Raw genomic sequence first — 27,721 nt, forward strand, 5'->3', positions numbered from 1 at the left:
TGAGATACGGTCACCAGACTCGCTCAGCTATTTTCAGGGGCTCCATAGAAATGAATGGAGGGCGGCTGCGCATGTGAGTCCTCCTCAAGTTTCTCAGCTCCGTTCTGCTTGTAGGTGCGGGTCCCAGCAGTGGGACCCACACCTATGAGACAATGGGGGCATATCCTAGCGATAGGCCCCCATTGTCTATGATGGGATAACCCCTTTAAGGTGGGACTGGGGGGGCGCGTGTAGGGGCCGGTCATTGAAGTCGGAGGCTGCGCCGCCTGGCTGTTACAGCGATGTGTGTCGCTGATAGTGGGGAGTGACAGGGGAGAGGGAGGAGTTGGCGCCGCGATGTGTTGCTGCGATGTATTACAGGTACCGTGGTATGGAGTGTGAAGATGGTGATGGGGGTTTAAGCTGTGTAGTGATTGGAGGAAAACAGAGGGATGATGGGAACAGTATAATGGTATGAGAACTGAGTGTAATATGTAATGACTAGTCATGATGGTTAGCTGCGCTGTTGGGGAAGTCTCATAGGTGGGAGTGGGTCACAGTGTGAGATGTATGTTGGTGTTTCTGGTCGATAGACTTTATGATGATGGGAGAATATGCTAAGGGACATGGGAGAGGGGGAGGAGATTGAGGCAGGGTGAGAGGGAGTGGTGTGGGGGTAGCGGTCTGTCCTAGATTAAGTGGTATAGTGTTGCTATCGTGGATGTGAATGAAGGGGGGATATATGAAATAGGGTGAAGATGGTTGGGGGATCCGGATGCGTAGGTGATTGTATAGTAGGAAACACGTTGAGTCCATGGTGGAAATGTGTAACATTGATACGAGATGGTGTCGGACTTAATGTCCGGAATTTGGACCAGATACGATCTGGGGGGAGGGGGCCCAACGGTGTGAAATGTATGGGTAAGAATTGTTAAAAGCACTGGTTCTTCATATTTTCGTTGAGTCCATTGGGTTTGAGTGTGTGGAGTTTGAATATCCAAAACATTTCGCGTCTTTGGAGGGTCCTGAATCTATCTATCTGGGCAATGGGCCTCAATATGTTATGGATAACTTTGAGGGATCCTGGTTGTGGGTGGCCAGGTAGTGTCTGGAGAAGCTATGTTTTAGGTAAACCTTAGTGGATAGTCCGGCTGATATACTGCAAACCTCAGTCGCATTCCAAGAGGTATATCACATAAGATGTGGAGCAGTTGATGAAACTTTTGATGTGAAATTCCTTGCAGTGTTGTTACTCCTTACTGTTCTGATCTTGTTGGAAGTATTGGTGCAGCACTTACATAAGGTATCGCCGCACCTAAAGCTGCCCACAGGACCAGGGATCCCACTGATCTTGCTGATAGAGGCTGGTTTCTTCTTTTTTAATTTGCTCGGGGCCAAAATATTCTTCAGCGACTTCACCTTTCTAAATGTGATTCGTGGTCTCTGGTATATTTGGTTTGAGATACGGGTCATTGGTTAAAATGTGCCAATGCTTTGTCAGGATTCCCCTCAGGGTTTCGTGGTTGGAATTATAGGTGGTAATTAGTGATGTTTAATGTTGATTAGAGTTTTCTGTTTCCCTTGGTTTGGTTTTGGTCGCCAGGTATTCTTCTTGGCTTAAAGTGCTTGCCCTGGAGTAGGCATTCTCAATGATCCTACTTGGATATCCTTTATTCAGAAATCTATTGCGTAAGATTTGACTTTGTGTAGTGAAGTCATCTTTAGTGGAACAGTTTCTCCTTATACGTTTGAAATGGCTGTATGGTATATTTTTCCATTTTCTATAGTGTGTGCTTCTTGTTTCCATCCACTTTTTTTTAAAATAAGTTTTAGTTTGGATGGTTTAGTTGCAGGGGAATAAGAGTAGCTCCAGATATTCGATTGAGGTGGTCGAGATGTTGGCTGTGAAGGTGAGATTCCAGGTGTTAGTGCTGCCCCCCCCAGATAATAAGATCGTCGATATACCGCTTGTAAAACACGACCATGTCGGTCCAGTCATGGTTATTGTATATTAATTGTTCCTCGAAGCGTCCCATATAAAGGTTTGCTTACAGGTTGTTCCTCATGGCCAGAATCACATCTGCATGAGGTGTAAGGCATAAAAATGGCAAAGAAGACTACCACGATTATGGCAATGTCTGAGAGCTGTGGAGAAAGCCTTAGCCTTATCAGCAGGAGTGAGGTGGTAGAAGGGGTAAGGGAGCAGACAGTAGAGGAAGGCGAGGCACATGGTTAGTGGGTGTGGAATGTTGCTTCATATACTTTTAGCATAACTGGCAATGGTCTAAGTTTTCAGAAACCTGTCCAGTTACAGGGACAAGTTTGGGTTGCTTAAATGCCTAGACTTACTAAATAAAGCATAACAAATGTTTTCATTGCTAATTTATTTCATGCCATCTATATTGACCTCGGTGGCGATTCCAGACTAGTGTATCCCATGAGACCATACAATATTACCAGAAAATATCCTAGGGAACACATTCCCAAGTCAGGAGCCATTTTCACAAGTCGGGGGAGATATGTGCATTTATTTGGAAACCATGAAATTACCACACCTTAACCATAGATCCCTAAAAAAAAAAAAAAAAAAAAAAAAAAAAAAAAAAAAAAGGGAAATCTGTGTAGTATTAACAATATCAATCAATGGTCCGAAGCAGCGACATAAATAACATTGTCTCCTTACAATAGCCCCCAACAAGGTGTGGGATATATTAGGCAGCAAGTGAATAGTCAATTTTTCACGTTGAGCAGTTAAAATGAGCAAGCATAAGGATCTAAGTGATTGACAAGGGCCAAAATGTGATGGGTAGATTACTTGGTTCAGAGCATCTCCAAAATAGTAGAGTTTATGGGGGTGTTCAGAGCTTATAGGTGGTCTAAGGAAGGAAAACTGGTAAGAGGGTTGGTCTTGGGGTCTCATGGCTTGATGTACATGGGGAATGAATGCAATCTGTTCCAATAGAACAGCTATAGTAGTACATAATGCTTAAATAGTTGGCCATGAGAGAGTGAGTGCACTGCAGCTTTCCACATATGGGACTGTTCCCACACTGATCCATTCTGCGTTAGTGATTTTTCAGCACCCCATAGACTTCAACGGGTGTGTCTGGTCCACATAATGGACTAACATTGGACATGTCTCAGTAGAAGTCCACTGATGTGTGAACAAACGTGTTAGTCAATGGGTGTCAGTGATTCACTGAAGTGTGAACAAGACCTAAGGGTCCATTCAGATGTCTAAGTGTTTTGCTGTCTGGAAATTGCGGACAAACAAAAACACGGAGACCATCTTTTGCGGCCCATTGAAATGAGTCCACACCGGAGCCAGAAATACGGATGTGAATGGACCCTTGTGCTGTGGATTTACAGTGCAGATTTCAGCCTGTACAATGCATTGGGTGAAATCCATGACAAATCCAGATATAAAATGCAGGTTTTGTGGATTTCTTGCAGATTTTGCTACAGAAATGTTGCAAGATCCACCGTGGAAATTCCACCCGATGTGATCCTACCCTTGGAATAGTTTTCATATATGGTAAGTAATGAACAGCATTCACCCAGCAAATGGTTAAAGACAAAAAAATGAATACAATCCGAGGCAGTAAACAGGATGCATTTTTTATTTTAACACTCAAAATAAAAATGTTGGCAGTATCTTTGGTTTCCAGCATATGCTGTAACTTACAGTATCTGAAATAGTGCTAATTAAAGACAGTATTACAATGCTCTCATATACTGTACCACAAGGGGGCACCAAATAAACTCAAAGTATAGAACATGACTATCATTTTCACAAAACTTTTGACATATAATAATGGCATGCCAAGAGTTTTGATTCAGGTATTAAGACCCCTTGCGATTGCTACAATGAGGCAGAAGAGCTTAGCCTAGAAATCTGCCCCAACGCAGTAAAAAAAAAAAAAAAAAAAGTGATCTGGACTCTATCTACAGTACTTTTCATGTATAACTACATATAAATTGTCCAAAATTATGGTGACAGATTCCCTTCAACATAGATGGCCTCATTGATCATTGGCTTCCCATTTATGGGAACCTCACCTACCATGGAAGAGTCGCTATGCCAGTGTAAACCAGGGGCAGGGTCCTAATGCCCCCCCCCCCCCCCCATGGGTTGGTCATAGGTTACAGTGTCCATCTGGAACTTTCACACATTTCAGGCTGCATCCAATATGGAACCAGACAGGAAAAAGGCCTCACTTATAATGCCATAATTAAGGGCAAACAAGAAAAGCAACTATAAAAACCTAAAGTGTTGTCCAACAAACGAATGCCGAATGTAAAAAATATATTTTTTTTTATTTAATCAAAATAGACAATACATGATTCTTAGAATATTAGGGATAACAAAAAAGAGGTTTTGAGGAGTCAGCAGAAAAAAACCCGGATGCCGCAGTCCCCCGGCCGGTATCTCTATAACCCACCAAAAGATGGAGCACATGTCACGTGTATATAGAATATGTAATATGGTGATTCACAGAAAAAAGAGGGTTATAGCAAACACAAACCCCTGAAAAATGATTCTAACTGTGATCATCACACATATATATATACATATCCACAAGATGAGACTCAAACGCTGGGTCTAAATATACAAATAAGAGCATAGGCAAGATATAATGCCCCTATGGGATACAAAACAAGTAGGTAAATGAGACCCCATACACCAGACCCTCATGAGAGCTGTAAGCAAAAACTCATCCGTGGATAACTTGATAGAAAGTCATGACATACCATGAGACATGATGGAGGGCAGAGACAACAGGCACGAGACAGGCAAAGGACCCCGACGCGCGTTTTACCTCCGCTTCGTCAGGAGGTCTGTGAATCGCCATATTACATATTCTATATACACTTGACATGTGCTCCATCTTTTGGTGGGTTATAGAGATACCGGCCGGGGGACTGCGACATCCGGGGGGTTTTCTGCTGACTCCTCAAAACCTCTTTTTTGTTATCCCTAATATTATAAGACTCATGTATTGTCTATTTTGATGAAAAAAATATATATATTTTTTTACATTGGGCAATCATTTGTTGTTTGCATCCAATATGGCACTGGGGAAATCAGTTCTTCCATTTCACTGTTCTACATGGAGATATGGGGACGTTGAATAAATGTAAATTCTCCTGTTATTGCAGTTGCTCGCAATTTATAAGTTACATTTACTTTGTATGTGATACACAGGATAATAAAGCTTTTTGTGTATAAATGTAAAACCAAATATTACATAGTTGACACATACTGGCCCAGATTTAGTAATGTGTCTGTGCCTCAACACTGGCTCAAATAACCACTTTGGTTCATCTAGGGTTTCTGAATACTTTGACAAGGCGTACGTCTTAGCGGAAAGATGAAGCTTCACGTGACTGGGGCCATGGCCTCATATGCAATATTTTGGACAAAAATTGCATGGGGTGCCATTTTTTAACAATGCATTTTGTGAAACAAACTGAACGCTGGGTGACAAAATTACATTTTGTGTCGCAAATTGCATTCTCTGTCACAAAATGACATTTTGTGCAACAAAATAAAATTGTCACAAAATGACAATACCTCCCAACTGTCTGGACTGTGAAAGATGGACACTTATTCTTCATTGCGTGAACGTCCATTTTTTTTCTGCATATTTATACACTTTAATAGTCTTCTTTTATACAATAGCGCAACATTTATCAGAATAGAGAAATCTCTGAACTCCAAATTGCATCAAGTGATATATAAGGTGGGGTATAATATACAGAGAGGACCCATACAAACACATTTTGGATCAATATTGTAAATGTAATGCAAAGCTATCCCTCAGATCTAAAAGGAGGGCATTTAAGGAGAAAAGAGGGACAGAGGAACTTGATTCAAAAATAGGGACAGCCCCTCCAAAAGAGGATCATCTGGGAGGTCTGGAATGACTTCTGTGTAACAAAATCAATTCTGTGAGACAAAATGACAGACATGACTTGTGTCTAAAAATAAATCTGTGTGACAGACCCAATTCTGCGAATATAAATTTATTCTGTCACAATGTGAATTATGTGTCACAAAATAACATTCTGTGTGACAAAAAAAAAGATTTCTGTAAAGGCACAATGAATTCTGTGATTACATTCAGTTTGTGTCACATACGCTTGCAGCACAATTCTGGCATAAAATTCAGTTTCATAGTAAGCCCACCAATAGTGGGTGTAGAGGCAGAGAGAAGTGTCTGTCCCTGCACCAGATCTACCATCCAGCCTGAGCCCCTGTGATAGACACTGCTGTAGGAGAGCTTTAAAATAAATCTGTCACAAGGATAATCGCTATTGAAGTAAAGCCATGGCCTAATAGCACTTAGTACCTTATTTCAAGATGTGCCTTTGTTCCAGCAATAGATGTTTTCATTCTCTGAAAATCCAGTTTATTTGGTATGCAAATGAGCCAGTAAGGTGACCAGAGGAGCGTCACTCTTGCAGTACGGAGCCCAGACACGCCTCCAGCCACAATGTGTCCACCCTCAAAAGACACGCCCCCTCCCACTCCTCTGCTGATTGAAAAAATTAAGTTAAAAATCTACTTCTAGGTCTCACTAAGCCACACCCAGATCTGGTTAGGACAAGCCCCCTCCCGAACCGACGGGCATTGAAAAAAATGAAGGTAAAAATCAACTTCTGTCAGCTGCAGGGGTGGGAGGGAGCTTGACTTTCTCCCTGCAACTCACACTCAGACAGCACAGTGCTGCTGTCTTAGAGTGAGCTGTTCAAAAGGACACGCCCCGATCCTATTTGGCCACGCCCCCTCCCACTCCTCAGCTGACAGAGATTGAAAAAATGAAGTTAAAAATCAACTTCTAGGTCAGGGGTAGGCAACCTCTGGCACTCCAGCTGTTGTGAAACCACAACTCCCAGCATGCATACTTGCTATGCTCCTCTGAGAACCCTCATAGAAATGAATGAAGCATGCTGGGAATTGTAGTTTCAGAACAGCTGGAGTGCCGAAGGTTGCTGATCCCTGTTCTAGGTCCTGCTAAGCCACACCCAGATCTGGTTAGGTCACGCGTCCTCCCACTCCTGAGCCAACAGGGATTGAAAAAATGAAGGTAAAAATCAACTTCTGTCAGCTGCAGAGGTGGGATGGAGGGTGACTTTCTGCCTGCAGCTCGCACTCAGACAGTACAGTGCTGCTGTCTTAGAGTGAGCTGATCAAGAATTTGGCATAGGGAAGGGGTGCTGTTTCACCTCAGACAGCACAAAGTGCTCCCTGTCCCTGGCCAAAAAGCAGGACCCAAGCTGAACTCTTGCACCAGGGCCCATGAGCCTTTAGCTACGCCCCTGGTCACATTCATATCCCAATCCCCAGCACTGCCCCGAAAAGACCCAAGAATACACCCTACAACTCCACATAACTCTGACTGATCTCCAGTTCTTGTTACAGTTTTTATTAATACTTTTATAATGTGTAACACCAAGTATACAAAAAATTTACAATCAACTACCTGTCAATAATATTACAATGGATACAAAGCTATAAATATCCCTATCAATGTTGTTCCGGACGCCATTTATAATACAGTCAATGGAAGTAATGTAAACCCGCTTCTTTACTACCAGTTTTGTGCTCCTTTAAGTGCCAGAGTAATGGGAAAACTTGTTTCCTTCAGTATTACGAAGACTTTTTCATCAAGTGCATGATTTTTTGGAATCTTAATCTTGTGGCAATATCAATGGAAGTTTCCCCGTCCTGTGAAGAAACAGAGTTCGCAATAGACAAAAAATTATTAATGACCCCAAACTTATGATACACTTTCCAGCCAAGTCTTGAAATGAACATAAACTAGTAAATCAGCATTTTTAGAGTGCTTTTGTTAGTAATGTTTATACATTGAGATATTGGCATTTTGGGGGCGATTTATCAAAACTGGTGTAAACGAAGACTGGCTCAGTTACAAAGGAGCTCTGAAAAATGAAAGGTGGAATCTGATTGGTTGCTATGGGCAACTAAGCCAGTTCTACTTTACACCAGTTTTGATAAATCTCTGCCTTAGAACGCTGAAACCATTTTTACATTGACTACAGAATCCACCATGTTGGTTGTCACTTTTGAATAGATCCTCAACAGATTTCTGTAATAACTGCTGGCTTACATGACACACACATATATATATATATATATATATATATATATATATCAGGAATCGGCAACCTCTGAAACTCCATCTGTTCTGGACTACAGCTCCCAGAATGCCCCATTTACTTCTATGTGAGTTACATGAAGAGGCTGGCAAGTGCTCATGCTGAGAGTCATAGTTTCACAGCAGATTGAGCGCTGAAGGTTGCTGACCCATGAAATATATGAAGACCCTGAGCCATACATCTCGACACATTTTTAGATTTCAGAAAAACTGGACAAGGCTTAAAGGTGTTGCCCTACCATAGCAGCTTATCACCTATCCACAGTATCTGATTGGTGAAGGTCCGCCACTTGGACCCTGTACTAAACATGAGAACATGGGTCCCTGAGTAAATGGAGCGACAGTCATGCATGTGGACTGCCACTCCATTCGCATCTATGGGACTGTTGGAGATAGTCAAGTTCTACAGGCGGCTTTTATTCAGTGGTCCTACAAAGCACACATGCATCACCATCGCTCTATTCATTTGGGGGTGTCAGGGACCTCTCTGTTCTTGCGATAAGTTTCTATGATGGGACAACCCCTTTGAGATTTACAAACAATTAAATTTTGATTTGTAGCCTAGGTTCTTCAGGAGGGTGTACACAACGTTGATGCTTTTGGTTCATGCTGCAAGGAGAAAAGACACTGCAGTCTGCTGGAATGGTCTTAAAGTAGTGAAACCTGTTCTCTGCTCTGCATGCACATGATATTTGGCCTTCGATGTCTGTTCAAGAGGACCTTTCACAGCTCCTGACATGCCTGTTTTAATGGCTTCATGTATTCCCCATGTAACAACAATTGTGGAGCATCTATTCTTATGTCTCTATGTTGTGCCATTCCTTTATTATTTCTACTACAAGTTATGAATGAATTGCTAGCAGTCTGCAGTAAGGGTACAGAGGGGAGGTAACCAGTTGGGGGGGGGGGGGGGGTGTACCTGCACAGACTGACTTTATCCAATCACTGCTGCCATTCTCAGACTATGCAGGTACACCCCCCAACTGGTTACCTCCCCTCTGTACCCTTACTGCAGACTGCTAGCAATTCACTCATAACTTCTAGTAGAAATAATAAAGGAACGGCACAACAGGAATGTCAGACAACAGGTCCTCTTTAATCTACTGTAGAAAGGACAACCAATATGCTGTTGTCTCTATGCTTCACCGAATAATAAAAAAAAAATTGCTTCCTGACAAATTATTTAGTTACAAGGTGCATTTATTTGTAAGTAGTGGGTGCAATGACAGGGAGCGGCGATTGTGCTGCCACTCATCATTGTACCCCTCAGATGCCGCGTTCATATGTGATTGCAGAATCTGATAGCAATAATCCAGTATAAAATAAAAACCTATACTTTCCTCATCTATTTGCTCGCAATGGGCCGGTCGCCACCATCTCGGTTGAAGATCTGCCACCAAATCTCACAAGGCCCTAGATGACATCACCGCGCACGAGATTTCGCCCTACATCTTCAAGTAAGATGGCGGCGGCCGGCCCGTCGCAAACAAATGGATCGGGTAAATTTTTACACCGGATTATTGGTATTGTTTTTGCACTATTTCAGGTTAAATCAATTCACTACCACGAAGCATGAGGAAATTCGGCTTCGGAATGAATTTAATTTATCCTGAAATTTGGATCGAAGTCCACTTTGTGGACTTCTATTCGCTCTCCACTAGTGATAGCACTGTTAAAAAAAAAATCTAAGGGGGAATTTATTGTGAGTATTTGAAGTCAGTTTTCCATTAGTCTGCATTGCTATACTTTATATCACTTTTATCAAATGCCTCATGTTTAATAAATGTCTCATACGTTAAACCTGACAATTTTTGTCTAGAAAAGCCACTCAGTTTTCTACTCCACCCTCCTATTGGGGTGAGATTGTGACTTTTTTTTGCAACTTAATTTTTTTTTAAAGTCTCAGTAATACATCTGGAGTGAAACCCATTAACATAGCTAACCATGCCCACTTTCCCAACCATATTTCAAAACTGGAGTGAGTGGTGTAAAAACTCAAAAAGTGAGCCCAAAAGCTCCATTTTGCGACTTTTGGATGTCAGACTTCTGAAGCGAAGACCTGATAAATCAGGGCCTAAATGTTTCTCAATCCCTTGACAAGAAGAATCATAATACATGAAAACAAAACATTATATTATGCTAGTCCAAATACGTCCAACAGTGTTTTTTTTATTTGGTGGTTACTCGCATTTGGACAAATCATATTTCCACACTTACCTTATTTTTAATGTAGGGATCAGCTTTGGCTTCCAGGAGAATCGGTACTATAGTTTGGTTTTTCATCTTGCAAGCATAATGGAGGGCTGTGTTCCCCTCCTAGAACAGAATACATATAAGATAAATGCATAAACTACGTGCATTAGTGCTATTCATCAGCTGCTGTGTAAGGGCAGGACTCACATCAGTCCCTGTCCCTGCTGAAACGCAAAATTCTCTATCACACAGGACAGCATCCTTTTCATATGAAGCAAATCAACCTATGACGTGGGGGGAGCAAACCCATGTGAACTTGGGGAGAACATAAAAACTCCACGTAGATGTTGATATCGGTCATATTAAGTAACTACGTCCCCAGTGCTGCAAAGTTAGGGTGCCTTGACACATACTGTAAAGATATCTGTCCAATTTTCAGCCAAATATCAGTCTAAATTAATATGTGTAAATAGACAATTGAAGTAAATGAAACCTGTGGTTTTTTTTTTGCCAAAAAACAAGCTCAAAATCTGTCACCACTAATGCTTTCTTAAGTATCCTTTACACGGGCTGAGAATCCGCCAGATAATCACTAATGAGTGTTTATAGGAATGCTAGTTAGCGATTATATGGGGTATAAAGGTGCTCCCGATTAACAAGTGAAACGCTTGTTCGTCGGGTAATTGGATCATTTGTGTAGGCACCTAAATTGCAGATTGTGCCATCTAAACACGCTCTGCTGCTGGCAAACAAGTATGTATGGGGACGAGCGATTACATTTGGGATCGCTTCTCCCCATAGTGTGGAGGAGATCTTTGCATGTAAATGCAGCGGTCTACTCCACCGATGAGCAGGCGATTGCCGGGAAGGAACGCTTTCTTCCCGACAATCGCATTGACCATCTCCTACACTCAATAACGTATCAGGTCATTTGAAGGATTTTTTCCCTAAAGACTCTGACATGAGCCAATAATCGGCCAAATGACCATTCTTAAAAAACAGGTATCATCCATCATTGCCCAGTGTCAACAGGGCAGCGATAAGAGGACAAACAAGCAATTGGTTATTTGACCACATCTTTTTTGCAAAAAATAAAAATTGTCAGCAGGACACCTCCCTGCAGAAATAGAGGATGTACCGCTGAAATGTTAGAGGGGTTGTCCCATCTAGCCGCCTCTAAGGCAAGATGGAACTAAGCGCCGACCACCAGAAAACGGCAAAGTGTTCACTTGTTTCTGTAGCCCCCATTGAGTGCATTGGAGCTATGCAAACAGTGTAGCACAGCAAGCCGTACGGTTCCGAGTTGTGGAAACAGCATATGGTAGCTTGCCGTGGTACGCTGTTTGCGCCAGCCTGGAATCATATTCATAACGCTAAAAATTGGGGTCGAATTTGATTTGTTTAGAACCAATTCGCTCATCTCTAATATCAATCAGCTACTGACTTGCATATTGTGGATCAGCACTCGTCATGGGCAGAGAATCTGCTCGTGTAAAAAGATGTTAAAAAACATTATATATATATATATATATATATAAAGTATAAAAATCTACCGGCAGCACCACCTGTGGAAAAATTGGGTGCAGAGTCCAAGGATGGCAACTGGAGCTTACCCACAATAGACAATGGAAAAAATTGGACAGCACTCCAGACGGTATCTTCGGTAAAGCAGATAAAGTTTAATCACCCATGTGGTGGCAGCAAAAAAGCAACGTTTCGGCTCTACATGAGCCTTTCTCAAGCGAGGCTTGAGAAAGGCTCATGTAGAGCCGAAACGTTGCTTTTTTGCTGCCACCACATGGGTGATTAAACTTTATCTGCTTTACCGAAGATACCGTCTGGAGTGCTGTCCAATTTTTTCCATTATATATATATATATATATTTTTTTTTTTTTACTTAATGGCCCTTGGTTGGTCATTTCAAGAATGCAAAAGGTCATAAAAGATATTTTTCAAGCATAAAGTCAAACGCACAAAAGGATGTACTGCCCTAGATGAGCTACTGGTCTGATTCATTCAATTCTATGCCATTGTCCTATGAAACCAAAATGGAACAGAAGTTTTAAGCTAAACATGGACTGATGCTTGATAGAGACCCTCTTGCATGTGAGCAGATTGTGGCATTGAACATGATTCACTTGCAGGATTAATGCATTCTTTGTCCTGGGGGCGGAATTGAACCGCTTTCCTCTGAGGAGTGGATTATGTTGCTTCAGGGACCTCGTGTTCGATTACTACATTAACATGCCATTTGATGCACTTAACACACAATGAAACAGAATCATATACAGCGCTGTAATGTGCTCCTTTAGGAATATGACATCACTAGGGCCAGTAAATCACATTTAGCCTGATGATAGACTTGTGTGCTGATGTTTTACAGTTCAGACCCTGCTATGGATTAGTAAAGTCAATAGAAATACTGTAGAAGAACCTTCTCTGAATAGTAAGGAGCACATGATCTAACAGAGCGATTAGTAAACCCAATGTTAGTTTCCATCGCTGATAGAAGGCCTTTTTACACGGACCAACACAGCAGGCAAATATTGGGAATGTAGAGTTTGTTCCCAATAATTGCCTGCTCATTACAGGAGGTACATGCAGTAATCACATCAGCTTTACAACCACATTTACGCAGGGCCAGGGCCGTCTTTAATATTGATTGGACCCTGGGCAAAAATTTACTTGGGCCCCCTGGATCCCGCCTTCCCACACCTTAGCAGGCAATCACGCCCTCCACCACAACACACACACAAAAAATCCACACATCTGGTAGAGAAGAGTGAATGACTGTAAATACTTCCAGTTCTGAAGACTCCAGCGGCTCAGGATCAGTGCTCTGGGCTCAGGCTGAAAGTGGGCACCGCTCTGCAGGAAAGAGACCAGGGCTCGGCTCACCCTAGCGTTACAGTGCACGCCAGCACCCCACAGTATGCAGTATAGCACCCTATAGTATACAGCAACCCACAGTATAGCACCCTATAGTATACAGCACCACACAGTATGCAGTATAGCACCCTATAGTATACAGCACCACACAGTATGCAGTATAGCACCCCACACTATACGGTACCCCACAGTATATAGTAGAGCAGTATAGCAGCCCACAGTATACAGCAACCCACAGTAGACAACACCTCACAGTATACAGTAGAGCAGTATAGCACCTCACCGTATACAGCACCCCAAACTATACAGTACAGTTGTATAGCACTATACAGCACCCACAGTATATAGCCCCCCCACAGTATACAGTACAGCAGTATAGCACTCCACAATATACAGGACCCACAGTATACAGGCCCCCCACACTATACAGGCCTCGCCACACAGTATACAGGCCCCCCACACAGTATACATGCCCCCCCACACAGCATGCATGCCCCCCCACACAGCATACAGGCCCCCCCAGTATACAGTCCCCCCACAGTATACAGCACCCCACTATACAGTAGTTTACAGTATATTAGCATAACAGCCCCTGTCACCTTTTTCTGATGTAATCTTCACAAAAAAGCTCCACAGTTAGGCAAACTTCTCCTGCAACACTCCTGGTAGGACCTGTGATGACCTCATAGCCATGTGACCAGTAATATTGATAGGTTACTGGTCACATGGTGATGATGTCACAGCTAGATCACAGCTCTAACAGTACGATGCCTGGACTCAGTGCCGGCCAGCATGGCAGCACCCGCTGTGTAGCTGACAGCCTGACACCCGGGGCAGTGGCTAGCAGGGCTCAAGAGGCAGCCGCCTTGGGCCCCCCAGGAGCAACTGGGCCTGGGGCAGCTGCCCCTTTTGCCCCTTGGTAAAGACGGCCCTGCACAGGGCAATGGTCCAGAATAAGTGTTCCTACGAAAATTAATTCCCGATAATTCCCCTCATCATTGGCATCTAGCATCAGTTCCTAGCTTAAAGGGAGTCAGTCACCAGTGAAATTTTTACTAATATGCAACTTAGTCCTTTGGTGGAATGAGGGCATACCAATTGCTCTTGTTGCACCCAAATTCCACTCCTTTCTGTGGCCAGCCTCTCCGTGGCTGCCTTGATTGACAACACCAGGCAGTGGCAATGCAGCAAGTACTGGACTGACCACAGAAATGAGAGGAGCTAGAGTACAAACAAATCAGAAAAAAATTCCGCTTTGTGTGAATTCAAACTTTATGAGGAATTCGGAACGAATCCCGAACTGGTAGAATCAATTTTCTTATTCTTACCACCAACCATAAAAGTTGCTCAGTAGAACCATTATCACGATATTTGCTTATGAAAATACATGCAAATTATCATGTCTAACATCTGCTGGCATAGGAAAGCTAATTTGAATATCTTTTCCAGAAACCCAGAGGGGCATCCCCTGGCCTACCATACTCAGCACACATACTCCGCATAACAGGGGCTCTTGCAGTGTCCCAGTCCGCATTGGACATGGGCACTTCAAACTTTAAATATGTAAATCTAATGCATTTCTGTATATCCCTGTAATACCCATTAACATGCGGTTATAGTTCATTACATCAATTCGCCCCTAGGTGGTGCTGGCACTACATTATATATATATATATATATATATATATATATATATATATACACATATACATATACATATACATATATAGTTTGGGTATGCTAATAGGAAGTGGAGAATTCAGTAGGAAGAGAGAGGAAGTTGGTAGTGGTAGAGAAGAGTTGAGAAGAGCAGGACAAGTCTATTCCACCATGTAGCTTCCTGATTAGCCTCTTGGCTCTGACCAAGCCAAGGGAGCACATAGAACAAGAACTACATTTCAGCAGCATAGCACAGACCAGTGAGTCTACGTCTGGTATAGAGCAAGTCTAGAGGAGATTAGGGCTAAACTAGCCAAGGACTTCACAAGCAACAGTGACCAGGAGGAACCTAAAAGTACCTGGACACAGCCGGGTGATTAATGGGCAAAATTATCCTTCACCACATGCCTCTATGGACACAGTGGACCGTAATTCTTTAGTGAGCATCCTTTCCAAAGAATGGAGCAGAAGACTGATGCCTGCCATTAGGGAGCCGCCCTGTGGATTGCTACCTTCTAGTGAGAACTCCAAAAGAAAAGTAGATTCCAGCTCCTCATAAAAGGTAATATTTATTAGCTTCGGATTAAAAACAAGACATCATCAAGGTAGAAAAAAATATATGCAATTCACAGTGATGCGTTTCGGGCTCCTTAGTTGCTGCCCTTCATCATGACGTACAAAAGTGAAATAAAACCAGCTTTAAATACAAAATAGGAACTCACATTGATTAGCTCCTTGTCCTGGCCCAACCCATTCACACAGAAAGTCTGGTGGTGGGGTGGGGGAGGGGAACGAGCAGAGACAGCATAACATAATGAAAATTAACAATCAAAAAAATTACCTATATTGCAAGACCAAATAATACTTCTTATTAAGACCATTTAGTACACGGTTTCCCAGACTGAAAATCCCAAAAGTTTCTCTGCTCAATAACTTGTCGGCAAAAAACGCAGGGCAGGGAGGAAACATCGCAAGAGGCCGCCGATATCCGTCTCGCCGCAAATAAATGTGGACGATATACAAGTTGTTAATCTTTCCGCTATTCTTGTATCAAGTGCACAGGAAAACCTCCTCCACAAGGGATTATTGTTTGCTCTGTCCTGCCATTTTGACCTACGGTATATCGCACAATCATAGATGTGAATCGTCTGGCCAGGAATCTGACTCTCAAAAAACATTTCTCCACTAGGAACCATGTCCACGAGCATGTTTTGCCCTCTGATGGACGTTTAATTCCCCCGGCAACAGATAGTCCTAATGTTATGAATATTAGGTCAGGGGATGAGGCAACACCATCCCAAACTATGTTTGATTTTGTGGATCTTGCACAAATTGCCTCTCTCCAGGATGTACACCAAGAGCCGGACACCACACCATTACAAAACACCCCTAGATTTTTTTTTAAACTTCCAACAGGGAGTTTTATCCTGTTAATTCCAGGTCTCTGGCACTTGATAGGTTTCGGGACCTGGTAGACAGGGATTTATGCTGTCTGAAACAAAATGTCAAATTGAGACATACTAATAGCAATCTATCCAGAGATGAACGAGAGGCATTATGGGCTTTCTCCAACATGCATAATAGTGTCATCAGAGAGGCTGACAAGGGGGGGGCAGTGGTGTTGTTGGACAGTGATGTTTAACATACGCTTGGTGATACTCACTTCTTAGAAACAACCCACTCCCCCTTTTCCAACAACAACTCAGAAATATTTGGGCATCCTGAATAAAAAGGAAACTGATTATATTTTTGTTGAACATGCGGTGACCCCCATTTTCCATGCACTCCCTAAGATACATAAAGGGTTTTTTCCTCCCCCTTTGCGACCTATTGTGGCGGGCATCAGCTCTTTCTCCAAGAGGTTGTCGGGGTTGGCCGATTCCCTTCTCCAGCCACTGGTTCCCCACATGCCTGGTTATCTTAGGGATACTTGCACGGTTTTACAAAATTTTTGCTAATTTTAAAATGGTGCAAAATATATACCTGGGTTACCGCAGATATCACCTCTCTGTATTCCAATATCCCCCTCCATCTTGCCATTGTGGCTTAACAATGGTATTTGGTTACCCATAGCGACGACACTGTTGAGTTACAGGATTTCATTTGCATTTGTATTGATTTTCTGCTTAGTTTTTTTTTTATGTTTACTGGTGAATATTTCCTTCAGACATCAGGAGTTTCTATGGGTGACAGATTTTCACCATCGGTCGCAAACATTTTCATGGCTTTGTGGGAGAATACATTTTTGTTTTCTGATAGTAACCCTTATGCTCACTCTTTAAAATGGTATGGACGTTACATTGATGACATGTTGTTGGTTTGGCAGGGTGAGGCAAGTGATATTGCGGTTATTGTGCGGTACCTCAGTCACTGTATCCCCTCTATTCAGCTTACATTTCAGAGTGATCCCCTCTCCATCGAGTTCCTGGATTTGTTTCTGCAGGTGGACACCACTACCAGCAGTGTCTGCACGTGCACCTTCAGGAAGACAATGGCAGGTAATACCACTCTGTTGGCCTTGTCCTTCCATCCACAACAGGTCATCAAAAATATTCCAAAGAGAAAAATGTTGAGAGCTAAGCGCAATTGTTCTACGCCCAATCTATTTGGATCTGAAGCAACCACCATTGCAGCAAGATTACAGACTAGGCAATACACTTCACATAGTGTGAACAGAGCCAAAGAATGGGCGGCGGCACATGACAGGGAAACCTTATTATTCCCATACACTCGCAGGAAAGCCGCACACAAGCGCAAGGACAATCACTGTAAATCACCTGTCACCTTCATTACCAATGACAGTAAGGAGTATACACAAATATGTAACATTATTCGCAAACACTTACCCATTTTGAATTATGATAAGGAATGGTCAGATATAGTCACAGCAGGAGTTAGATTTGTGGCGAAAATAGCGCCCACTGTAGGACAGAAACTTAGCCCCAGTCTATTTTATGATTGCAAAACCAACCAACCCATCTGGCTTTCTACCAAGGGTAGTTCGCGGTGTGGCAGCACTAAATGTATATGCTGCAAATATATGACAGTATGCAACAACATTGTCTCTGCAGCTAATGGCAATGGATATACAGTGCAACAGTATATTAACTGTAATACGGAATATGTTGTATATGCAGGGCCGTCTTTACCAAGGGGCAAAAGGGGCAGCTGCCCCGGACCCAGTTTCTCCTGGGGGGCCCAAGGCAGCTGCCTCTTGAGCCCTGCTAGCTACTGCCCTGGGTGTCAAGCTGTCTGTGTACTTTAACGTTGTGATCTAGGACCTTAATGACATCATCACCATGTGACCAGTAACCTAGCAATTACTGGTCACATGGCTATGAGGTCATCACAGGTCCTATCAGTAGTGTTGCAGAAGTTAACTGTGGAGCTTTTTTGTGTGAAGATTACATCAGAAAAAGGTGACAGGGGCTGTTATGTTAATATACTGTAAACTACTGTATAGTGGGGTGCTGTATATTGTGTGGGGGCTGTATATTGTGTGGGACTGTATACTGTGGGGGGCTGTATATTGTGTGGGACTGTATACTGTGTGGTGGGCTGTATACTGTGTGGGGCTGTATACTGTGGGGGGGTCTGTATACTGTGTGGGGGGCCTGTATACTGTGTGGGGGGCCTGTATACTGTGTGGTGGGCTGTATACTGTGTGAAGGGGCTGTATACTGTGTGGGGGGCTGTATACTGTGTGGGGTCCTGTATACTGTGTGGGGGCCTGTATACTGTGGGGGGCCTGTATACTGTGGGGGGCCTGTATAGTGTGGGGGGGCCTGTATAGTGTGGGGGGGGGGCCTGTATAGTGTGGGGGGCCTGTATAGTGTGGGGGGCTGTATATTGTGGAGTGCTATACTGCTGTACTGTATACTGTGGGGGGCCTGTATAGTGTGTGAGGCTGTATATTGTTGAGTGCTATACCGCTGTACTGTATACTGTGGGGGGCTGTATACTGTGGGGGGCTGTATACTGTATACTGTGGGTGCGGTATAGTGTGGAGTGCTATACTGCTGTACTGTATAGTGTGGGGGGCTGTATCGTGTATAGTTTGGGGTGCTGTATACACTGAGGTGTTGTATACTGTGAGGTGTTGTATACTGTGGGGTGCTGTATACTGTGGGCTGCTATACTGCTCTACTATATACTGTGGGGTACTGTATAGTGTGGGGTGCTATACTGCATACTGTGTGGTGCTGTATACTATAGGGTGCTATACTGCATACTGTGGGGTGCTGGGGTGCACTGTAACACCAGGGTGAGCCGAGCCCTGGTCTCCTTCCTGCAGAGCGGTGCCCACTTCCAGCCTGAGCCCAGCTGCCTAGAGCACTGATCCTGAGCCGCTGGAGTCTTCAGAACTGGAAATATTTACAGTCATTCACTGTACTCTACCAGATGTGTGGATTTTTTGTGTGTGTGTTGTGGTGGAGGGCGTGATTGCCTGCTAAGGTGTTGGAAGGCGGGATCCAGGGGGCTCAAGTAAATTTTTGCCCAGGGTCCAATCAATATTAAAGACGGCCCTGTGTATATGTCATTACCTGCAGAGACTGTTCACTACAATACGTGGGCTGTACTACCAATCAGTCAGGATCAGGAAACACCTTTCAGATATACCACATCATCAGTCACGGAATGTTTCAGCGGCGACACTTCATTTTGCAATGATACATAGAGGTGATACATCTGCGTTTACTGTTCGGGGAATTGAAAGAGTCACTTTGTCGATCAGGGGAGGTGATCGGAGGCTCAAGTTATTGAGCAGAGAAACTTTTTGGATTTTCAGTCTGGGAACCCGTGTACCAAATGGTCTTAATAAGAAGTATGATGTGGTCTTGCAATCTAGGTAATTTTTTTCATTGTTCATTTTTATTATGTTATGCTGTTCCCCTCCCCCACCCCACCACCAGACTCTGAGTGAATGGGTTGGGCCAGGACAAGGAGCTAATCAGTGTGAGTTCCTATTTTGTATTTAAAGCTGGTTTTATTTCACTTCTGTACGTCATGATGAAGGGCAGCAACTAAGGAGCCCGAAACGCATCACTGTGAATTGCATAAATATTTATTTTCTACCTTGATGATGTCTAGTTTTTAATCCGAATAAACATTACCTTTTATGAGGAGCTGGGATCTACTTTTCTTTTGGAGTTTCTAGGTGGCCGTGTCCAGGTCAAGCCATTCCGTGTCTCCTCATGTTTGCACAGGGGAGCCCTGCAGTTTTTTCTATTTACTGACTAGTGAGAACTATTATATCCAGTACCTGAGTGCTAGAGTGTGGACAAAGTATAGACAGATATAGAGACAAGGACAACTCCTCAAATTACAATCATCAAGCCTGTTGCTAGGAATGTAGCTGAACCCTTATTTATAGGGTTGCTTCACCATATCTATGGACTGTACTGACTACCTGAAGATAACTAATTGATCAAATAAAGTTCAACTGTTTCACTATAACTGACTCCTCATCCTTTCCCACCATTCATCTTTGCACCTAACGGTGCTGGCATTTTGAACAACCGGGGTCCCAGCCTCCAAAGCCCCCCCTAAACACCTACACCATCAAGGGCACCTCAACTACCATCTGGCTGGTGATCCCTGTACTAGAGAGTGCCCCGGAGGATTTAGTGCTGTCTTCCCCAGTGAGGCTCTGCTAACTGTGAGTACCTAATACTACTACCCCCATCAGCCCACTGTGCCTTACGAGTTGCCCCTGCGGACCTGGTCGTTGCACTCTGTATAATGCATACATACTGTCGAGAAACACGGATCATTATACTGGGCTCTCCCTCCCCATCCTCTCTCTGAACTGATTTGAGCCTGAAACCAATTTTTCCATCATATTCGGTGAACCTAAAACGAACCAAATCTTGTGGTGGTACTGCTTCACACACTAATCTACCTACTGCAGGAGAATGAGGCCAGTTTTCCACCAAGATCAGGTAATAGATAATAGATGCTAAAAAGACACGGATGAGATACAATAGTAATGGCTGAACATTTCATAAAATACTAGGAAACTGCATTACTCTGCAACGTCTCATGTACATACAGTAACCGTATGTATTTTGCGGTCCGCAAATTGCAGCTCCACAAAATACGGATACTGTCCATGTTGACTTTAATGGGTCTGTGGTCTGCATTTTGCAGCCAAGTATAGGACATGTTCTCTATATTTGCGAAATGAAAATATAGATGCTTTCTGCCATATGTCCATTCTGCAAAAAGAATATGTTGGCAAAATGTGGACCATGAACCCATTGAAGTCAATGGGTCCACAAAAAAAAATGCGGATGGCACACAGACCACATTCGTATTTGGCAGATCTTTCATTTGCGGACTGCAAAATGGTCAGTAGAGTGCATGATGCCTAATGATGTTATCAAGAGAATTTCTCCCATTCTAAGGCGGAAGCCATCAGAAGTAGTACGTGGAATTTTCAATTCCCAGCTGTCTTAAAGGGGTTTTGCCATCACATACAATTGGGGCATAGAGCATTGTCTGATAGGTGCGGGTCCCAGCTGTTGGACCCGAACCTACAACGAGAACGGAGCGGGGAAAATTAATGGAGGGCGCACTGCGCATGCGCAGCCGCCCCCCATTTATTTCAAAGGGGCCGCCAAAAATAGCCGAGCGCTGGCACGGCTATTTCCATCTGCCCCATAGAAATGAATAGGAGCAGGGGCCGTATGTGCAGCGCTTGGTGGTGGACGGACCCTGGGAAACCTGAGGTCCTCCAGCCACAGCTCTCCCCGCTCCGTTCTCCTTGTAGGTGCAGGTCCCAGAGGTGGGACCCGCACCTATCAGACAATGGGGGTATATCCTAGTGATATGCCCCCATTGTATGTGCCTCCATTGTATGTGATGGGAATACCCCTTTAAGTCATAGGACAACGTAAAACAGTACTAAAAGATTACATCTGAAGCTGCAGTGCGGTGACTTACATAATCTGTGGCGTTGACATTGACACCTGCGTTCAGTAAAAGTCTAATCAGTCTTTCATTTTGTTTGGTCTTTGATATCTGCACATACAGAAAACAAAACACAGACACATATGAATAAATGGCAGAGTTGTACATTTTTGTGATTGTTATTGAACATATTACAGGATGAATGTAAGGACTTCTTCATATGCATTTATACAGCTGCCATTAAATTCAATGAGAGCTTTGTAAATCTGTATGCCATAAGCTCCCCCTGGTGGTGGATGCAGGCAGACCAAGTTTCATCATTATGATAGAAAGCAGGGGAATAATAAGGGTTCCTGAAAAGAAACACAAACCTCTGCCCAATATTAATATGGAAGATACTGTTTCTGGGTAGAAGGCCGTGGTTCTCTGCGATGATCTGGCCCTTGGGCAGTGCCAGGTTGCCCATACTGTGCCCTCCAGCTGTAGATTGCCTTCAGATATCCTAAAAACTGTCTTGTGTATGGTTATCTTCTTCAGAGTGATGCCCTGTTCACACATTTAAACATCACCAGCATATCCCAGCATATACCTCTGATGTACACCACTGTATCTATCAGTCAGGGATCAACAACTTCTGACACTCCAGCTGTGGTGAAACTATAACTCCCAGCATGTGCCATTCACTTCTGAGTTCTGAGAACAGCCTAGCGAGTATGCATGCTAGAAGTCGTAGTTTCACCATAGTTAGGGTGCCGGAGGTTGCCGATTCAGTGGCATACATGGGTCAATGATTCCAATTATAAAACAGAAAAAAGTATATTGCCCAGTAGATGCCTTTTTCTGGATCCATCTGTATAGAACAGCTCAGCAGACTATGTTTTCCTATGCAGTAAAAAACAGACAGGGGGCTCTATGGATACCTGTGCCAAGAGCTCATCTGTCGCAAAAATCTAACATTTTTAGAACTGAAGTGTGAACAGAGCCTTAGATTACGTCTATGACGGGTTACTAAAAATAAAAGTAAAATGTGAAACTTGGTGGTATATCTTACTGGGTAATTAGCTTTGCTCATCTCTCAGCAGCCTGTGGTTGCCTTTTGTAGGTCAGCAGTGCATTTTATGGAACCATTAGTGAGTACTATGGATGAGCGAGTTGACTTTCGGATAAAACATTCGCAAAAAACTTCTTTAGAATACTGTACGGAGCGAGCGCTTCGTACAGTATTAGAATGTATTGGCTCTTATGAGCCTTTTACCGAACTTGGTTTCGGTTCCAAGTGGTACCTTGTAGAGTTGAGCGAACACCTGGATGTTCGGGTTCGAGAAGTTCGGCCGAACATCCCGGAAATGTTCGGGTTCGGGATCCGAACCCGATCCGAACTTCGTCCCGAACCCGAACCCCATTGAAGTCAATGGGGACCCGAACTTTTCGGCACTAAAAAGGCTGTAAAACAGCCCAGGAAAGAGCTAGAGGGCTGCAAAAGGCAGCAACATGTAGGTAAATCCCCTGCAAACAAATGTGGATAGGGAAATGAATTAAAATAAAAATTAAATAAATAAAAATTAACCAAAATCAATTGGAGAGAGGTTCCATAGCAGAGAATCTGGCTTCCCGTCACCCACCACTGGAACAGTCCATTCTCAGATATTTAGGCCCCGGCACCCAGGCAGAGGAGAGAGGTCCCGTAACAGAGAATCTGTCTTCATGTCAGCAGAGAATTAGTCTGCATGTCATAGCAGAGAATGAGGCTTCACGTCAGCCACCACTGCAACAGTCCATTGGCATATATTTAGGCCCAGCACCCAGGCAGAGGAGGGAGGTCCCGTAACAGAGAATCTGGCTTCATGTCAGCAGAGAATTAGTCTGCATGTCATAGCAGAGAATGAGGCTTCACGTCACCCACCACTGCAACAGTCCATTGGCATATATTTAGGCCCAGCACACACACAGGCAGAGGAGAGAGGTCCCGTAACAGAGAATCTGGCTTCATGTCAGCAGAGAATCAGTCTGCATGTCATAGCAGAGAATGAGGCTTCACGTCAGCCACCACTGCAACAGTCCATTGGCATATATTTAGGCCCAGCACACACACAGGCAGAGGAGAGAGGTCCCGTAACAGAGAATCTGGCTTCATGTCAGCAGAGAATCAGTCTGCATGTCATAGCAGAGAATGAGGCTTCACGTCAGCCACCACTGCAACAGTCCATTGGCATATATTTAGGCCCAGCACCCAGGCAGAGGAGGGAGGTCCCGTAACAGAGAATCTGTCTTCATGTCAGCAGAGAATTAGTCTGCATGTCATAGCAGAGAATGAGGCTTCACGTCAGCCACCACTGCAACAGTCCATTGGCATATATTTAGGCCCAGCACACACACAGGCAGAGGAGAGAGGTCCCGTAACAGAGAATCTGGCTTCATGTCAGCAGAGAATCAGTCTGCATGTCATAGCAGAGAATGAGGCTTCACGTCACCCACCACTGCAACAGTCCATTGGCATATATTTAGGCCTAGCACACAGGCAGAGCAGAGAGGTCCCGTAACAGACAATCTGGCTTCATGTCAGCAGAGAATCAGTCTGCATGTCATAGCAGAGAATCAGGCTTCACGTCACCCACCACTGCAACAGTCCATTGGCATATATTTAGGCCTAGCACACAGGCAGAGCAGAGAGGTCCCGTAACAGACAATCTGGCTTCATGACAGCAGAGAATTAGTCTGCATGTCATAGCAGAGAATGAGGCTTCACGTCAGCCACCACTGCAACAGTCCATTGGCATATATTTAGGCCCAGCACCCAGGCAGAGGAGAGAGGTCCCGTAACAGACAATCTGGCTTCATGTCAGCAGAGAATTAGTCTGCATGTCATAGCAGAGAATCAGGCTTCACGTCAGCCACCACTGCAACAGTCCATTGTCATAAATTTAGGCCCAGCACCCAGGCAGAGGAGAGAGGTCCCGTAACAGACAATCTGGCTTCATGTCAGCAGAGAATCAGTCTGCATGTCATAGCAGAGAATGAGGCTTCACGTCACCCACCACTGCAACAGTCCATTGGCATATATTTAGGCCTAGCACACAGGCAGAGCAGAGAGGTCCCGTAACAGACGATCTGGCTTCATGTCAGCAGAGAATCAGTCTGCATGTCATAGCAGAGAATCAGGCTTCACGTCAGCCACCACTGCAACAGTCCATGGTCATAAATTTAGGCCCAGCACCCAGGCAGAGGAGAGAGGTCCCGTAACAGACAATCTGGCTTCATGTCAGCAGAGAATTAGTCTGCATGTCATAGCAGAGAATCAGGCTTCATGTCAGCCACCACTGCAACAGTCCATTGGCATATATTTAGGCCTAGCACACAGGCAGAGGAGAGGTTCATTCAACTTTGGGTAGCATCGCAATATAATGGTAAAATGAAAATAAAAATAGGATTGAATGAGGAAGTGCCCTGGAGTCCAATAATATATGGTTATGGGGAGGTAGTTAATGTCTAATCTGGACAAGGGACGGACAGGTCCTGTGGGATCCATGCCTGGTTCATTTTTATGAACGTCAGCTTGTCCACATTGGCTGTAGACAGGCGGCTGCGTTTGTCTGTAATGACGCCCCCTGCCGTGCTGAATACACGTTCAGACAAAACGCTGGCTGCCGGGCAGGCCAGCACCTCCAAGGCATAAAAGGCTAGCTCTGGCCACGTGGACAATTTAGAGACCCAGAAGTTGAATGGGGCCGAACCATCAGTCAGTACGTGGAGGGGTGTGCACACGTACTGTTCCACCATGTTAGTGAAATGTTGCCTCCTGCTAACACGTTGCGTATCAGGTGGTGGTGCAGTTAGCTGTGGCGTGTTGACAAAAGTTTTCCACATCTCTGCCATGCTAACCCTGCCCTCAGAGGAGCTGGCCGTGACACAGCTGCCTTGGCGACCTCTTGCTCCTCCTCTGCCTTGGCCTTGGGCTTCCACTTGTTCCCCTGTGACATTTGGGAATGCTCTCAGTAGCGCGTCTACCAACGTGCGCTTGTACTCGCGCATCTTCCTATCACGCTCCAGTGCAGGAAGTAAGGTGGGCACATTGTCTTTGTAGCGTGGATCCAGCAGGGTGGCAACCCAGTAGTCCGCACAGGTTAAAATGTGGGCAACTCTGCTGTCGTTGCGCAGGCACTGCAGCATGTAGTCGCTCATGTGTGCCAGGCTGCCCAGGGGTAAGGACAAGCTGTCCTCTGTGGGAGGCGTATCGTCATCGTCCTGCCTTTCCCCCCAGCCACGCACCAGTGATGGACCCGAGCTGCGTTGGGTGCCACCCCGCTGTGACCATGCTTCATCCTCATCCTCCTCCACCTCCTCCTCATCCTCGTCCTCCTCGTCCTCCAGTAGTGGGCCCTGGCTGGCCACATTTGTACCTGGCCTCTGCTGTTGCAAAAAACCTCCCTCTGAGTCACTTCGAAGAGACTGGCCTGAAAGTGCTAAAAATGACCCCTCTTCCTCATCCTCCTCCTCCTCCTCCTGGGCCACCTCCTGTTCCATCATCGCCCTAAGTGTTTTCTCAAGGAGACATAGAAGTGGTATTGTAACGCTGATAACGGTGTCATCGCCACTGGCCATGTTGGTGGAGTACTCGAAACAGCGCAACAGGGCACACAGGTCTCGCATGGAGGCCCAGTCATTGGTGGTGAAGTGGTGCTGTTCTGTAGTGCGACTGACCCGTGCGTGCTGCAGCTGAAACTCCACTATGGCCTGCTGCTGCTCGCACAGTCTGTCCAGCATGTGCAAGGTGGAGTTCCACCTGGTGGGCACGTCGCATATGAGGCGGTGAGCGGGAAGGCCGAAGTTACGCTGTAGCGCAGACAGGCGAGCAGCGGCAGGATGTGAACGCCGGAAGCGCGAACAGACGGCCCGCACTTTATGCAGCAGCTCTGACATGTCGGGGTAGTTGTGAATGAACTTCTGCACCACCAAATTCAGCACATGCGCCAAGCAAGGGATGTGCGTCAAATTGGCTAGTCCCAGAGCTGCAACGAGATTTCGCCCATTATCACACACCACCAGGCCGGGCTTGAGGCTCACCGGCAGCAACCACTCGTCGGTCTGTTGTTCAATACCCCGCCACAACTCCTGTGCGGTGTGGGGCCTGTCCCCCAAACATATGAGTTTCAGAATGGCCTGCTGACGTTTACCCCGGGCTGTGCTGAAGTTGGTGGTGAAGGTGTGTGGCTGACTGGATGAGCAGGTGGAAGAAGAGGAGGAGGAAGCCGAGAAGGAGGAGGTGGCAACAGGAGGCAAAGAATGTTGCCCTGCGATCCTTGGCGGCGGCAGGACGTGCGCCAAACAGCTCTCCGCCTGGGGCCCAGCTGCCACTACATTTACCCAGTGTGCAGTTAGGGAGATATAGCGTCCCTGGCCGTGCTTACTGGTCCACGTATCTGTGGTTAGGTGGACCTTGCTACAGATGGCGTTGCGCAGTGCACACTTGATTTTATCGGATACTTGGTTGTGCAGGGAAGGCACGGCTCTCTTGGAGAAGTAGTGCCGGCTGGGAACAACATACTGTGGGACAGCAAGCGACATGAGCTGTTTGAAGCTGTCTGTGTCCACCAGCCTAAATGACAGCATTTCATAGGCCAGTAGTTTAGAAATGCTGGCATTCAGGGCCAGGGATCGAGGGTGGCTAGGTGGGAATTTACGCTTTCTATCAAATGTTTGTGAGATGGAGAGCTGAACGCTGGCGTGTGACATGGTTGAGACGCTTGGTGACGGAGGTGGTGGTGGTGGTGTTGGTGGTACATCCCCTGTTTGCTGGGCGGCAGGTGCCAACGTTCCTCCAGAGGCGGAGGAAGAGGCCGAGGCGGCAGCAGCAGAATAGGCCGAGGCGGCAGCAGCAGAAGAGGTAGCAGGGGGAGCCTGAGTGACTT

At 44.9% G+C, this 27,721-nt stretch overlaps 1 protein-coding gene across 1 annotated transcript in view; it reads right to left on the reverse strand.

The window, feature by feature from the left end:
• Nucleotides 1–7,388: 7,388 nt before the first annotated feature.
• Nucleotides 7,389–27,721, reverse strand: part of ANKRD22 (ankyrin repeat domain 22) — a 51,871-nt gene continuing 31,538 nt past the window's right edge. The window contains exons 4-6 of the mRNA XM_044297034.1: nucleotides 21,849–21,926; nucleotides 10,380–10,478; nucleotides 7,389–7,711 (exon numbers count right to left, since the gene is read on the reverse strand). Of these exons, the coding sequence (XP_044152969.1) occupies nucleotides 7,634–7,711; nucleotides 10,380–10,478; nucleotides 21,849–21,926 (255 nt within the window). The 3' untranslated portion in view covers nucleotides 7,389–7,633. The remainder of the gene's footprint in view (nucleotides 7,712–10,379; nucleotides 10,479–21,848; nucleotides 21,927–27,721) is intronic.

Source organism: Bufo gargarizans, chromosome 6 (assembly GCF_014858855.1).
Source record: "Bufo gargarizans isolate SCDJY-AF-19 chromosome 6, ASM1485885v1, whole genome shotgun sequence".
Taxonomy (NCBI): domain Eukaryota; kingdom Metazoa; phylum Chordata; class Amphibia; order Anura; family Bufonidae; genus Bufo; species Bufo gargarizans.